At 43.5% G+C, this 14,441-nt stretch overlaps 2 protein-coding genes across 2 annotated transcripts; one reads left to right on the top strand and one right to left on the bottom strand.

Annotated features, from left to right (window-relative positions):
- The first annotated feature begins 950 nt into the window (after positions 1-950).
- Positions 951-2,658, top strand: mphosph6 (M-phase phosphoprotein 6). The gene is made up of 5 exons (XM_037683329.1): positions 951-1,134; positions 1,562-1,674; positions 1,759-1,849; positions 1,967-2,064; positions 2,247-2,658. The coding sequence occupies exons 1-5, from the start codon at positions 1,087-1,089 to the stop codon at positions 2,383-2,385; spliced, it is 489 nt and encodes a 162-aa protein (XP_037539257.1). The 5' UTR covers positions 951-1,086; the 3' UTR covers positions 2,386-2,658.
- Positions 2,659-3,379: 721 nt separating this feature from the next.
- LOC119416119 (glucose-6-phosphate isomerase) lies at positions 3,380-12,997 on the bottom strand. The gene is made up of 18 exons (XM_037683307.1): positions 12,751-12,997; positions 11,472-11,562; positions 10,593-10,661; positions 10,183-10,302; positions 9,954-10,037; positions 9,649-9,795; positions 7,375-7,446; positions 7,249-7,293; positions 7,078-7,131; positions 6,704-6,764; positions 5,737-5,780; positions 5,447-5,599; positions 5,115-5,244; positions 4,968-5,044; positions 4,581-4,709; positions 4,412-4,487; positions 4,106-4,172; positions 3,380-3,697 (listed from the first exon to the last, which is right to left on the bottom strand). Exons 1-18 carry the CDS (start codon positions 12,867-12,869, stop codon positions 3,574-3,576), a joined length of 1,662 nt encoding a protein of 553 aa, XP_037539235.1. The 5' UTR covers positions 12,870-12,997; the 3' UTR covers positions 3,380-3,573.
- Between the last annotated feature and the right edge of the window lie 1,444 nt (positions 12,998-14,441).

Below are 14,441 nucleotides of genomic sequence, written 5' to 3'. Positions count from 1 at the left end.
TATAACTGTAAATAAATAAATAAGTAAATATAAATAATTAAAAAAATGTAACAAACGATAAAAGATTTACACATGAAAAGTTTAAAACGTTAGTCCTTTTTTCTCTTTTTCTGTTGTTTTTATTGCAGTTGTCAAACTGGCACTCAGGTGCTTTATCGCCACCTGCTGGACCAGAAACAAGAAATTGAAGCAATTTTTTTTTTGTCAATTTAAGATTTTTTTTCTTTCTTTTCAGTTTGACATTTTTAAAATTACTCTTCTTTAAAAGTTAGCAGATTCAGAGTCTCTTTATTCTCCATAAATTAACTGTTTGACTAAAAAATGTTTTGTTTTATGTCAAACATGTTTGCGATTATCGAGTTTTCCCAGAATTTCTGCCATATTTACCTGATCAGAACCTGAGTGGAACACTTCTTAACAAAGTTTAAAAAAAGCTGGATGAACTAGAATCAGGATAAAACAAACTGATTAAAGTTCTGATTCTGACTCACGGGTTTTAACAATGTTAACACTGATGGTGAGAAGATGTGGCCTATAGTATTTTATTTCTTTTCTGATTTTATTTGACTGAAAACATCCAAATAGTTAAAAAGTCATGCTGCTTATTACAAAATATAGTTCAAAGATAACTTCCATAAAAAAATAAAAAATCCAATAATTCAAAGGAGTTCAGAGTCCAGAAGGATTAAAGTACTACAACTGCTGATTCCAGATCAGCAGAAGTTCTGTCCTTTTCCACACCAAAAGTCCAAGAAGTTCACAATGGCTCCGACTATGAACCAACACTAAAATACTAAAACAAATAAAAACAGCACATTCAGCTGATTTATTAACTAAACGATTGATTGATCAACACTCCACACCAGTTGGTGGCAGTAACATTTCAAATGGAAGAAGGATTCAGCCGCTCTTTTTCGATTGCGCTATGATCGATGTAGCAGCTCGACGCTCGATTGGTTCAGCCTGTTAGCTGCACGTTCCTCCGTAGCTAGGGCCGGTAGTTTAGCATCCAAAATTAACTGTTTATTATTATTAAAGTTGGTTTTTAAGGCTTAGTTTTTTTTTAGCTGTATTACCCGGTTAATAATGGCGGGAAATAATGTAAAGCTGTCTAAAAATCTGCTGCGGATGAAGGTAAGCGTTAGCAAAGTTAGCTTCGCCGAATGTCGTTCAGAAAATTCACCATTTAACGTTTCAGGCCATTAAGAAGTTCTTTAAATCCAGTTCAGATGTTAACTTGGGTATTTTTATTTCACGATGGAACCGAGGATTTATTCGGAGTGAATCCTAGAGTCAAAACCGATTCTGTCATGATTTTAAAATTACCCTAAAAACCTGAAATGATCATCTGAATTCAACAGTTGTAGTACAAATTAAATCTAGTAAATTTGGCTGCTTGGAAGGAAAATATAAAGACATGAGGGACTTATTTGGAATACTTATTTGGTTTAAATTACTGATAAATTAAAGACGTATTTGTGTGAATTATGAAGTCTTGTGGAGTACGAATCTTTTCTGTCTGAAATGTGAAAAGAGTGTTAAAATCTTTTCTCTGTTGCAGTTCATGCAGAGGGGGCTGGACGCTGAGACGAAGAAGCAGCTGGAGGAAGAGGAGAAGAGGATCATCAGTGATGAACACTGGTACCTGGACCTGCCAGAACTCAACGCTAAGGAGTACGTCTCAGAACATCAGACATTTTAATCCAATAAAGACCAGTCTGAGAGGGATTGGGATGATCTGGATGTTATTGATTTCAGGAACCTGATCATAGAGGAGAAGAGCTTTGCGCCGTGTGAGGAGCTGCTCTTCGGCCGCCTGTCCTTCAAAGGATTTAACCCAGAAGTGGAGGTCGGTCACTTCTTTTGATTAACGAAGACTTCAATCTGAACTTTCTGCTCCTCCCGGTTGGATGTCCTCAAAACATTGTCACAAATTTAATCCCAAGCTGTTCATGTTTTTCCACAGAAACTGATGATTCTGATGAACCCTAAAGAGGAAGACGAGGAAGAGGAGGACGTGAGCCGCATGCAGACGGATGTTACAGATGAAGAAATGGCTCTGAGGTAAAACCCCATTTCTACAGTAGTTTGATGTGAAAAGGTTCTAGTTGTTCTGGTGATGACTCCATCCTGAGAACCTTCTCCTGCAGATGTTCCAGATATTCTTTTTATTAGACCTTTAAGGCCCCGGAACCAGAATTAGGACAGGTCAGCTTCTTGGAGCTCAGGTTTGCTTTGTTTTTCAGGTACGAGGCTTTAGTGGAATCCATGAAGAAGAAGTTTGCTAAAAAGCGGGAGCGAGCGGCGCTGGATGAGGATGACGTCAACCAGAACGTTGTGGAAACGACGAATAAACGAGGGTTTTTGAAACCTGCACTGGACTGAACCGGAACTGATCCAAACTGAGCTTTACACAGATGTGATCAACATGTAAAGTTTACAGTCGTGTATTTTATTTTATTACTGGACCTTCTGCTGCTACTGTTCAGGAGGTTAACAGTTTCCAGTCTTTGTACTAAGCTAACTAGCTGTGGACCAAGACCATCAGAGATGGAAGAACCGGACCTGACTGAGAACAGGTCAGACTGGAGAACTGAGTGACAGGAAGTTGGTGGTTGAATTTCCTTTTCAGTGGATCAACAGTAAGACAGTATGTAGCAGAACTATAGACGGGTTCTTCGTGATAGTTCTGACTGTGTGAAGTTCTGGTGTTGACACTGCAACTCTTCAGATCTCTGAAACACGAGACGTTTTTTTGCATCGATTTGTGATTTTCATCACTGAACTGAAAATAGAACTCTGATGTTCTGACCCTGACACTTTACCTTTTTTAAATAAAGGATTACGTGTGATCCGAGTCTAAAACCCTCAGGTGTCCTAGTGTCGACTTTTAAAGACTTCCTTCAGAATTCACCTGGTCAGGTGTGTTGATGCCCACTTAAATATGGAGGTTTGAAAATATCTAAATTCTTCAAGTGGATTTGATTTTAATGAATTTTGGAAAATTTTCACAGAAGAGTCTGGTTACAGGAGTTAGTCCTGGTTCTGAGGTAACCATGTGAAGTTTGCTGATGGGAGGAGCATTCTTAAACCAGGAACGACCAGACCCACCCAAGTTCATGTCATTAACAGCAACAGAACAAGGTGCAATTTCTTATTCAACTAATTCACTTTTTTCAAATGCATTCATGGGATTCAGCTCGTTCAGCTTGAAATGGGGCACAAATCACTCCGACCCGGCTAGCCGTATTGTCACCCGGGCTGTAAATGGAGTGTAGCTACATAAGGATTCCGATTCAATGTTTGTCACATTTATTAACATTACAAACACAATTGGTTTAATGAAGCAATTCGTGTTTGTTAAATAAAACAGCCAGCATCACTGACAGGAAGGACTTTTATTTTGAAAGCCACAGCTATGTGTAAGGGGGCGGGGGTCACATACAGTAACGTGCACACACAGATCGACACTAAAAAAGCAACATGAAGAACTCGTTATTACAGTCGGGACAGGAAGTGTCCGCTCACACAGAACATGTTTCAGCCAGTGTGGATAGATGAAGGAGGCGGAGCTTAGGCAAAGTTCTTCTTCAGGAAGTTGATGAGGCCGTTGGTGGACGAGTCGTGAGAGGAGACCTCAGAGTCGTCCTTCAGTTCTGGCTCGATCTTCTTGGCCAGCTGCTTCCCGAGCTCCACCCTGAGGAAGCGGAGGCAAAATCGTCATGATGACATCACAAGCGTCAAACCGTCAGCTGTTGACTGCAGGTGTAAACGTTCAAAGTTAAGTTCAGGGGTGTAGCCAAGACAAGACCCGCCTCCAAAGAAATGAGTGGAGTTAAATTATGTTCTGAAGGGTCATCGGTCGTGATTCTGTTCGATTCATTTGGATCAGTTTATTATAGTGAAATGCAGATCTTTCTAAATAAAGGCCCTGCTCAGAACAGAAGATTAAAGTTTGGGTTTAGCTCTCCTACATAACATTTAGAGTAGACAGACTAGGAATAAAAAAATGGAACCAGACTCAGTTTCAGACAGAACAACAGAGTTTAACATGTGATCCAAGACGACGGTTCATTCCGACAGGAAGTGCTGCGCGTTCACTCACCCCCACTGGTCGTAGCTGTTGATGTTCCACATGACGCCCTGGACGAAGATCTTGTGCTCATACATGGCTGAAAAACAGGACGCGTCATGTGACTCATCCCTTCAGATTAAAAGCTGCAGACCTCACCTACTTCTCAATCAATTTAATTCTCCTGATCAACCGATCAATATTTTGAACAAATTATTTACCTCGGGAATAAAAAGGTACAAAGTCAGACAACGTACTGAAGTCGGAACGTTCCACAGAACCCGACATCCTGAGGTCAGAACCCAACAGGACGCATAAACCGCAGAGCCCAGAACTCACCAATCAGAGCCCCCAGGATGAACGGAGTCAGCTTCCTGAAAACGATAGAGTTGCTCGGCTTGTTCCCTTCGAAAACCTTTGAAGTGAATCAGTAAAAAGTTGGATTATTAATCTGAACATCAACAGCCCGCCACAGCTGTGTGTGTGTGTGTGTTTGAGTGTGTGTTACTTTGTGCGGCAGCAGCTTCTTCAGGGCGTCTCCCGTCATGCCGGCAGCCTCCAGCTCCTTACGAGCCTCTTCAGAAGTTTTTCCCTTCATTAGCGCTTCAGTCTGAGCCAGAAAGTTGGCCACGAGGATCTGCGAAACATCAGCAAGTCAACATCTGGAGGCATCAGTTTACACACCCAGTGATGCGCTGAGAGCTGCTGGTGACAAAAACACTAAACTGGAATATCTCAGACAAACATGTTTACAGTTATAAATCCTCAGATTAACTGATTTTTACTACAAAATAAATAAAAACTTTAAAAACAACAGCTAAGTCACACAAAATAAACTGAGATTAACAGGAATTTACAGTGAAATGAAACGTGTCCGACCCACAGGGGGCGTTACCTTGTGGTGCAGGTTGTCTCTGATTGGATGTTGGGACTGAGCAGGAATCAGGAAGTCAGCAGGAATCATGCGAGTGCCTGACGAGGAAACAAACCGGTGATGAGTGTCAGAACCAACCTAGAAATGGATCAGAACCAGCGGCGTCACCTTGGTGGATGAGCTGGTAGAAGGCGTGCTGCCCGTTGGTCCCCGGCTCGCCCCACACGATCGGTCCCGTGTGGTAGTTGACCCGGCTGCCGTCTTTGGTGATGTACTTCCCGTTGGACTCCATGTCGCCCTGGAAACCAAACAGACCGGTGAAGGTTCTGGGGTCAGAGGTCCATCTCGACCTCACTGGTTCCTTCTTTGAGTTGAGGAACATTTTTAACCAGAAGCACTTCAGTATTTCTGCCTCTGCAGAAATCATTCAGAGAAGAACTGAACAATGTGAGATCCGTAAAACAGTTGAAGGTCCAAACGGGCCGACGTTCTGGACCCACCTGCTGGAAGTAGGCGGCGAAGCGGTGCATGTACTGGTCATACGGCAGCATGGCGTGAGTCTCTGCTTGGAAGAAGTTGACGTACCAGACGCCCAAAAGAGCCAGCAGAACCGGTGCGTTCTGATCCAGAGGGGCGCTGCGGAAATGGTTGTCCTGGAGACGAGACACAAACAGAGTAAGCAGAACCATCAGAACCAAAACTTTACAAATAAAAAACTAAAAACAGTCTCCAGTTTGAATCTGAGCTCAGAACCTCTGGTTCCGTGCTGAAGTCAGAAAGGTTCTCCTACCATCCAGTGAGCTCCAGCCAGAAGCTTCTCGAAGTTCTCGAAGCCTGAAACCCAAACAGACAAGAGGTTCGGTTCTGTTCACGTGAAGCCAAACGGAACTGGACTCATTAAAAACAAACAAGACACAAACTGAAGAATATCAGAGGTCAAAGGTCACACCAGCACAGAAACAGGTTTCATAACAGCTGGTTCTGATGCTGAACGATCTTGTAGTCTGAGCCCGTTTCAGACCCGATGGATTATTGATCGAACAGAACCTGGACGAATCGTCATTAGGTCTGAGACTCCCCGGGTCAGACCCCACTCACGCCAACGTTCTGGTTCTGGATCTCAGGTCTGAAAATGGACTTAGGTTTATATCGTTAGGCAACAGGTGGCGCTGATCCAACCCTCTGAGGAAGAACCCCCCCCAGGTTGGAGTCCTTGAAGACAGACTCCTTGGAGGCTGAACCCAAAAAGGAAAAAACCATCGAGTCGGTCCCTGGGCGTCCAATCAAAATAATAATAATAATTTATTTATTTATTAACCTTTATTTAACCAGGCACATTCCATTGAGATCACAGATCTCTTTTGCAAGGGAGGCCTGGGCCAGAAGGCAGCCCAACATGCATGTATTTGGTCTGTGGGAGGAAACTGGAGTACCTGGAGAAAACCCACACAAGCACTAGAAGAACATGCAAACTCCACACAGAAAGACCCCAGGTCCAACTGGGGATTGAACCCAGGACCTTCTTGCTGTGAGGCAACAGTGCTAACCACTGAGCCGTCATGCTGCCAATAATAATATTAATAATTCCTCAGTTTGAACCACTTGGAGCACTTGAATCCTTTGAAAAACCCCTCGAAGGCCAGCTCCTGGGAGTCTGAGTCCTCAGATATAAAACTCCTTGGAGATTCAAAACCCCCCAGAGACCGAGTCCTGGTCAGCTGCACCCCCTCAGCCTGGTCCGGGTGAAGGTGACGTACCTACATGCAGAGCGATGGACAGACCGATGGCAGACCACAGTGAGTAACGACCTCCGACCCACTGAGGACAAGCAAACGTGACATCACACAGTCATTCCACCAATCAGAGCACAGCGGTTTGTCAAAATAAAAGCATCAAGATGCAGCAGGATTCAGGCAGCGGGTTAGATTAGAGCTCAGCAAGTGAAGTACGGCAACTAAACTGGGACAAAAAAAAAAAAAAAAAAAAAACAACAATCATAGAGTCAAAATAATTTAAATGAAGCTAATTTATTTTATTTCTAATTCAAAATAAACGTGAGAGAAATTGGTGTGAAAACATCTGGATCAGGAAACGACCTGATCTCATTTAATGAAAGAGTCCAAACACTTACGTCCCAGAACTCAAACATGTTGGCCGTGTCGATGCCGAAGTCCTCCACTTTGACCTGGAGACGGGACACGAAGACGTTAGGCAGGAAGCAGGAACAGCAGCACAACCAGAAACCCTCGGTCCGGTTTGAAAAGTCCGATCAGAACCATGGAACAGCGTGGTTGATACTCACTGCGTTGGTGGAAAGAGCCACAAAGTGTTTGGCCACAGCAGATTTCTGTGGAGGATCAGAAGACACATTTATCATCTTTTAAAGACCTTCAGGCGTCCCACGTTTGGTCTGGGTAAACGGACTCACGTCACCGGCCGTCTGCAGGAACCAGTCTTTGGCCGACTCAGCGTTGGTGATCGTCTCCTGAGTGGTGAACGTCTGAAATGAGTCCAAGCACACAAAAAGATCAGTCGAGACACGCGACAGGTGGTCTCAGACGCCTGGAGGGACTGCAGGTGACCCGACACACCTGAGGTGCTTCCTGCTACATTCAGACACAGATTCTGCTCTTCAACACTCGGGAACAGAACAGCTGCATTCTGACTCTGAACTTGACAAAAACAAAACAAGATGAAGAGGATTTTAAAAAACAAAAACTGAAGAAGTCAGCTGCTTATTAAAAAACGGAGGCTTTGAGGTCCAGACGGGTCAGATTCATGTTTCCTGCAGAAAATGAGACATTTAGGCTGAAACGACAACATTTGAGCATCTCTCATAAAAACGACCGTCCTCGCTCCCGTCTGCTCTCTGATGAGACCAGACCTCAGAAAGCATCAACTCATTGTAACAAAATTTTAAAACCCGGTCAAGAGCCAACCTTTTATGACGACACGTTCCTGAAAATAAAAAAACTCAAAAAAGCAGATGCTAACATTTCACCTTAAAATTACAACAGAAAACTCTAAATTTGGTTAAATTAAATCCAGGCACACTGGGAACTACAGAGGAGTTTAAGGACATTAGAGTGAAACTCCTTGTGTTAATAGTGTGAATGTTTATGAAGCATTCACACTATTGTGATCCATTTTTCAGCATCTTTCTCGTTCCAAAATTTTTGTGCTATTTCAACAAATCATAAATCAAAACGTTCAGCTCTTTCAGGACAATCCTGCTGTGACATTTTGTAGTGGTGCAACTTTAGCTTGTTGAAATATTTAGCCTTTCCTGCCACTTTCTTTCTCAAAATGTTTTCTCTTTTTCTTCTTTAGAAATTTAATCGAGCTCATTTTACATCCTTCAAATATTTAAATCTGTTTACAACTTTTTACTGCTCCTTCCACATTTGCTTCTTTCAGCTTCCTTGTGCAAATTTAAACTTTTTTCAGCTACTTTCAGCTGTTTTGTGATCCTTTTCAAGTTATTTCTACTAACTAGAAGATTTTGTGCTTCTTCCAACTTATTTCTGCATGTCATGCTCCTTTCAGCTTATTTATGTAAATTTCAGCTACCTTTTTAGCTTCATTTTAACGCTAATTTCAGTCGTTTTCAGATAAGTTATAAAGTTTTTCATGGTAATTTTTGCTACGTTAAGCCTAATTAACTTCTTTATGCTAAGTTCAGCTTTTGCCGCTCTTTCATCTCCTATAGCATTTTTATGCCAATTTTAGCTTTTTCATCTAATTTCACATTTTTAGCTCGTTTCAGCTCTTTCTGCCTTTTCAGATACTTTTCAGCTGTTTTTTTTCTAATTTTAACCTTTTTTAGCTAATTTCCTAATTTTTTAGCTCATTTCTTATTATTTAAACCTAATTCAGCAAATATGTCTTCTAGCTGCTTTCTTCTGCTAACTTAGTCTTGCTGTTCCATTTCAGCTACATTTCAGCATGTTTTGTAGCTAATTCAGCAAAGTTCTTCAGCAATAAGCATTCACAATGGATTTTTGCAGGAAATGCAATTTCTCTAGTTTTATCCCTCGCTGATGCATTTAAAGGATTAAACAGCTGCTCGGAGCAGACAGGGTCCAGATAAACGCTACGGGATGATTTTTTTCACCTCCATCTTTAAGTTTGACCGACTCGCTTCATCTCAGATTAACGAGAGGCTTAGACCATGCCCTGTCAGCTTCAAAGTCCATGAACTACCACCTTTAAGTCTGTTGTTTTTAATAAATGTGCAACACTCTTCCTGTCAGTATGTAGCAGCAGAGGAAGCTACTCATGGACGTGCTGCGTGGTCCTAGTGCCTGACATGTTTAAATGTTAAAGCCATGGGAGACACCTTCAGGGATAATTTCTCCAAAGTCCTGAGACGGTTTTTAATGAGATCTCATCTTAAGGTTCCAGTTTAAATCTCGTAGAACAAAGCTACAGGACTCGTAGCTCGAGTCGTAGGACTCGACGTTTAAAGGATTAAAAATCTGACAATAAGAAAGAAACACGACTGTACATCTGCTCCAAATCTGAAATAATTAATCATTTTACCAAGAATCCAAGTTCCTGAAAAACTGAACCATGAAACCAGAGACAGGAAATAAAACCACAAACTGCAGAAAATCTCAGAACCGGTCAAAATTTGTTTACTACAACAGAACACAGGAGGCGGAGCCTAACAGAGCTTGACGGTTTGTGTGTGCGTAGGAACCTTTGAGGCGATGATGAACAGCGTGGTCTCTGGGTTGAGCCGGGCCAGCGTCTTGGCCAGGTGAGTCCCGTCGATGTTGGAGACGAACCAGACATTTGGACCGTCGGCTGAGTATGGCTTCAGGGCCTCGGTCACCATCAGCGGTCCCTGAACGCACCACGAGACACACACAGTCACATGACAGCTCAGTTTAATTTAAGTAGAAATGTGTCGTCACTGTGACGATTTCAGATCAGCAGCCAGCTCTTTGTAAAACCGGACCTGAACCAGAACCAGGACTCGGGCGTGTGTGGGTGAACGCTCACCAGGTCGGAGCCTCCGATGCCGATGTTCACCACGTCTGTGATGCTCTTTCCACTGAAGCCTTTCCAATCGCCGCTGCGAACTCTCTGTAAACACAGACTGCAATGAATCTCTTTTCAATGGATGAATCTGGACCGGGCCTCGATCCCCATGAGGACCACCGGTTCTGACACGGCAGGTGACTCTACCAGGAAAGGTTCTCTGAAGGTACCAAGAGCCAAGAACACACACCTGGCAGAAGGCCTTCATCTTGTCCAGCACGCGGTTGACCTCGGGCATCACGTCTTTACCGTCAACGAGGATCGGCGTGTTGGAGCGGTTCCGCAGGGCGATGTGGAGCACGGCCCGGTTCTGGAAGCAGGAACACAACAGGTGAGGTAGAGAACAGGCCAGTGCACACACCAAGTCCACAGGTAAACACTGAACAGGTGAACCACAGGTGAACCGCCTGATGAAGACAATAACAGGCCGACTGTTTGGGAAACAAACAGGTGAGTCCAAGTGAACTCAGTCGGGCCCAGGTGAGTCCAGGTGAACTCAAGTGAGTCCAGGTAAACTCAGTCGGGTCCATGCGAGTCCAGGTGAACTCAGTCGGGCCCAGGTGGGTCCAGGTGAACCCTGCAGTGACTGCAGCTCAGCACCTCGGTGAAGTTGATCTTCTCTCCGGTGAACATCTTCTCCCGGGCCTGCTCCACTCCCCTCGACTTGGCCTGAACACAGAAACAAAGGAGCTCAGAACATACCTGGACCAGAACCAGAACCTTCAGTGACAGGTTTCTGTATCATATCTAGAACTAATCCCAGAACCACGCCCCCATGTTCAGGTGTGCATCTATAAAACCAGGTAGTTAATAAAAAAAACTATTAAAGTTTGAGATTTCAAAGAGACGACGTTTAATAAAATAAAGTTAAATTTAATAAAGTTTTGAATGTTTTAAAGTTGACTTTCAGTCTGAACGACTTTTCTCTGAAGATCCTCGGACTAAAACCAGAACCGACGACCAGCAGAACCAGGTGATGAAACCCGATTTCTCGTTCGCAGAACTTTCCTCACGTTTCAGAATCTGTGGCTCAACTCCTGTGTTTACTCTTTCAAAATAAAAGTGTTGTAACTTCCTGAAGTCTGGAGCAACAGTTTGTGGAGCCGGTCCTCAGGACTGATAGAACACGGTCCAGACGGTCCCCTGCAGGTCCAAACTGATAGAACACGGTCCAGACGGTCCCCTGCAGGTCCAAACTCATATCAACTCAGTTTAATCTCTGATTAATCTCTGACCTTGCTCTAATAAAAACACTTTTCATTTGACTTTTTTTTTTTTTTTTTACTTTGGGCCGGGCTTTCCAGAACAAACGTGTTCCAGCTGGTTTTAGTTTGGACCTGCACAGGAGGTTCTTGGACTCAAGTCTCGTCTGTTGTAAAACTGCTTGAAAGTCTTATCTCATCTGACGGGTTTTAGATTAAGGTCCAATCGTCTGTCGGGTCTAAAGTTCTGGTCCAGCCTCTGTCAGGGTGCTCTCACCAAGGCCAGCAGCATCTTCATGACATCCTGGTTGATCCGGTTCTTGGAGTAGTCCAGCAGAACTTCACCATCCTCTGTCTTCAGAGTGGTGCTGTGGACAACCAGAATAAAAAAAATAAAAACTTTATTCGTAACAATTCTGAGTGACAAACTCAAAATGAAACAAAAAAAAACACTAGTCAGAAAGTTTAAGATTAAAGATAATCTGATCAGATTAAAGATGATTTGTCTGAAAACATGTTCATCAAACCCGGTAAGAAGGTTCTGAAGCTCCAGAAACTCTCAGTCCCATTTATCATTCTGGGTTTTAACGGTGGAGCTCAGAGTGCCGGGTCGGAACTGGTCTTCTGATCAAAACCCGTTTTTCAGAACCGAGCCTCACCTCCACACTTTTGTTTATCAGGAGCAGAACACAGAAACTGAAAACATGACTCATTTCTGGGGGGGAACCCGAACCGAACCGCGCTGCCGTCCTTCATCATCGCTCGGGGCTCAGTCACGTCTGCAGTCTCCACGTGACGACCCATCAGAACCGGACCTCCACACGTCACTTTAAAATATGTTGCACACCAGATCAGAACCGGACACGGTTCGGAATTATGTTCCATAGAAGATGAAAAGCGTCTGTCTTCTGATCCAGATCTGATCTGGTCTCAGGTGGGTTCTGAACCTGACCTGGTGTGGTTCTGATCTGCAGCATCAAAACAGAAGCTAGCTTCAGGTTGGTTCTGAACAGAAAACAGGTGGGCGACATGAAGCTGGGTACTGATGGAGTTTTGACTCTTGAGACCCAGTCTGAGGTTCTGACCGGGTGTTCTTTGGTCCCACATGACGGGGACCAAAACATCCGAACTTTCATTAAACCCAGAAGGTCTCGGAGGAGCCAGAAGCCATGCCTGTCCGATAATGGACGCTGTGACATTAGCACGCAGGCTAACGTTAGCCCAGTGACAGACCCGTCCGTGACAGCGGGGCCTGCAGTCCAGTTTAACCGGGTCAGGGCAAAGGATAAGACGGTTCTGGTTCCAGTCAGTCCAGGTGGGAAAAGTACAGCTGGCAAGCGGCCAGCGGAGGAAAGGAGCCGAACTGGAATGACCTTGTCTCTGACAGGGAGGCGAGGAAGTGGAGGACCAATAATGGCTCAGAACCTGCTAACGGGCCACCATCATCCTAACTCTCCGAGTCACTGTCGGGAAACAGGCCTTCTGAACCCGGCCTTCCAGCACTAAAATCTCTGGGATCTACACGCCCTCCTCCTCCTCTGCATCTCTGGTCTCACCTGAACTTTCCGAACCGCTCAGGGTCGCTGTCAAACATGGCCCTCATGTTGAGGCTGCTGCCATGAGCTTGGTACCACTGCTCCAGTTTCTGGAAGTTTGGGTCTGCGCTCAAAGCCATGCTGCTTGCGGTTTGACGGTGCTCGGTACTGGAGAAACTGACTGCTGGCCTCGGGTAGATGCTCTTCCGTCCGCGACCGAAAGGATACTGACAGCGGACAGCAGCATGAAGGCGGTCCACACTGAGCTGCAACCAATCATCGCTCACGCCTCGCCACATAACCACGCCCACTGAGCGCAGAGCTATATTGATTGGCTCTTCCACAAAGCGTCCAATCACAGCAGAGCATGTCTGGTTGATCCAATCAGAGATCAGTGCTGTCACTGCAGGAAACCGAGAACCTCGAGGTAGGGATGTTTATTTAATAACCAGAGCCCTATAAAGAGAGAGTTGCGACACTCCCATAGACTCCCATAGAAAGAATGGAATGCGGAAGTCACGTGGGTCATGAAGCGGCAAAGAGTTCCAAACAGCAGCGGGTTCAGTATTGAACGTAGTTCATTTTCCGTGTTTTTCCGGTAAGTTGATGCAAATACGACACTTTTTCTCCATTGTGAAGCGTTATCTGACTGTTCTGTACCTCAATTTATCAACATTAATACTTCATGTCACCAGTTTTAGTTAATGAAACATGTTAAATTGCTAGTTGTGTTTTAACTGCAGCTGCTCTGCAACATGACGGTTTAAACGAGTCTATTTCTAATTCATCGTTTTAAAATATCTATTACTGCTTAAATTTTGAAAGGTGGTCTTTTTTAAATTTATGGTAATTCCAGTTACTGAACTCAACTAGAAAATATTTGGCCTTTTTTTCCTGAGAGATTCATTCAAGCTTTATTTCTACAGGTAAATCTCATTGAGCCTCGAGGACTCATTTACAAGAGAGACCTGATTTAGCAAAGAATGATGACAACATGACAACAAGACTGACGTCATTTAGTTAAAGTTATAGATCATTTGTCAAAGACTGCAGCATAAATTGTGACATTATCATTAAAGAAAAACGTAATTGTGGAGATGAGTCAATGTTTTCATGTTTTCCAGGTAAACCAGAGGAGAATGACTTCATGAACTGAATGTTGCATTCAAAGTATCACAAAGGTACAAGATCTCATTTTCTGTCTTCTATTAATCAATAACAGCTGAATCAAGATGTTTGAATAAAATTACTTTAACACCATAACCTTCACAAAGTTGGTATTTACTGCAGGACTGTTCATTTACATCAGTTTTATATTATTAGTTTAGTGTTTGGTAATCATGGGTCAAGTTGAGATGAGACTCTTTCAAGACAGAACAAGAAATAAGAATTATTACAAGAATATATCAGCATCAATAAACTGTAGGACAGTAACAAAACACTTATTAAACTATCACAGGTACATTGAGATGGAGCTGGAAGTTATTCTTCATGCCAGTTGTCTTCATCTGATCTTTTGTAAAAATATGTCAATTTATTTTCCATTAACATTTTTCTTCACAGGACTGAGTTAATTTTCTTGTCTGTGAGTTTCTTCTGTCCTGCTTATGTATGTTTTTGTGTTCCAATTGTTCCCTCAGGTTGTTCATCTCTGTTCCCTGACTGCCTGTTGATCCATCCTCCTGGTCCTGTTGATCCATCCTCCTGGTCCT

This window comes from Nematolebias whitei, chromosome 10 (genome assembly GCF_014905685.2).
Source record: "Nematolebias whitei isolate Nwh7 chromosome 10, NemWhi1, whole genome shotgun sequence".
Lineage (NCBI taxonomy): Eukaryota > Metazoa > Chordata > Actinopteri > Cyprinodontiformes > Rivulidae > Nematolebias > Nematolebias whitei.
The sequence above is the reverse complement of the archived record's forward strand: the minus strand, read 5'-3'. Positions and strand labels throughout refer to the sequence as shown.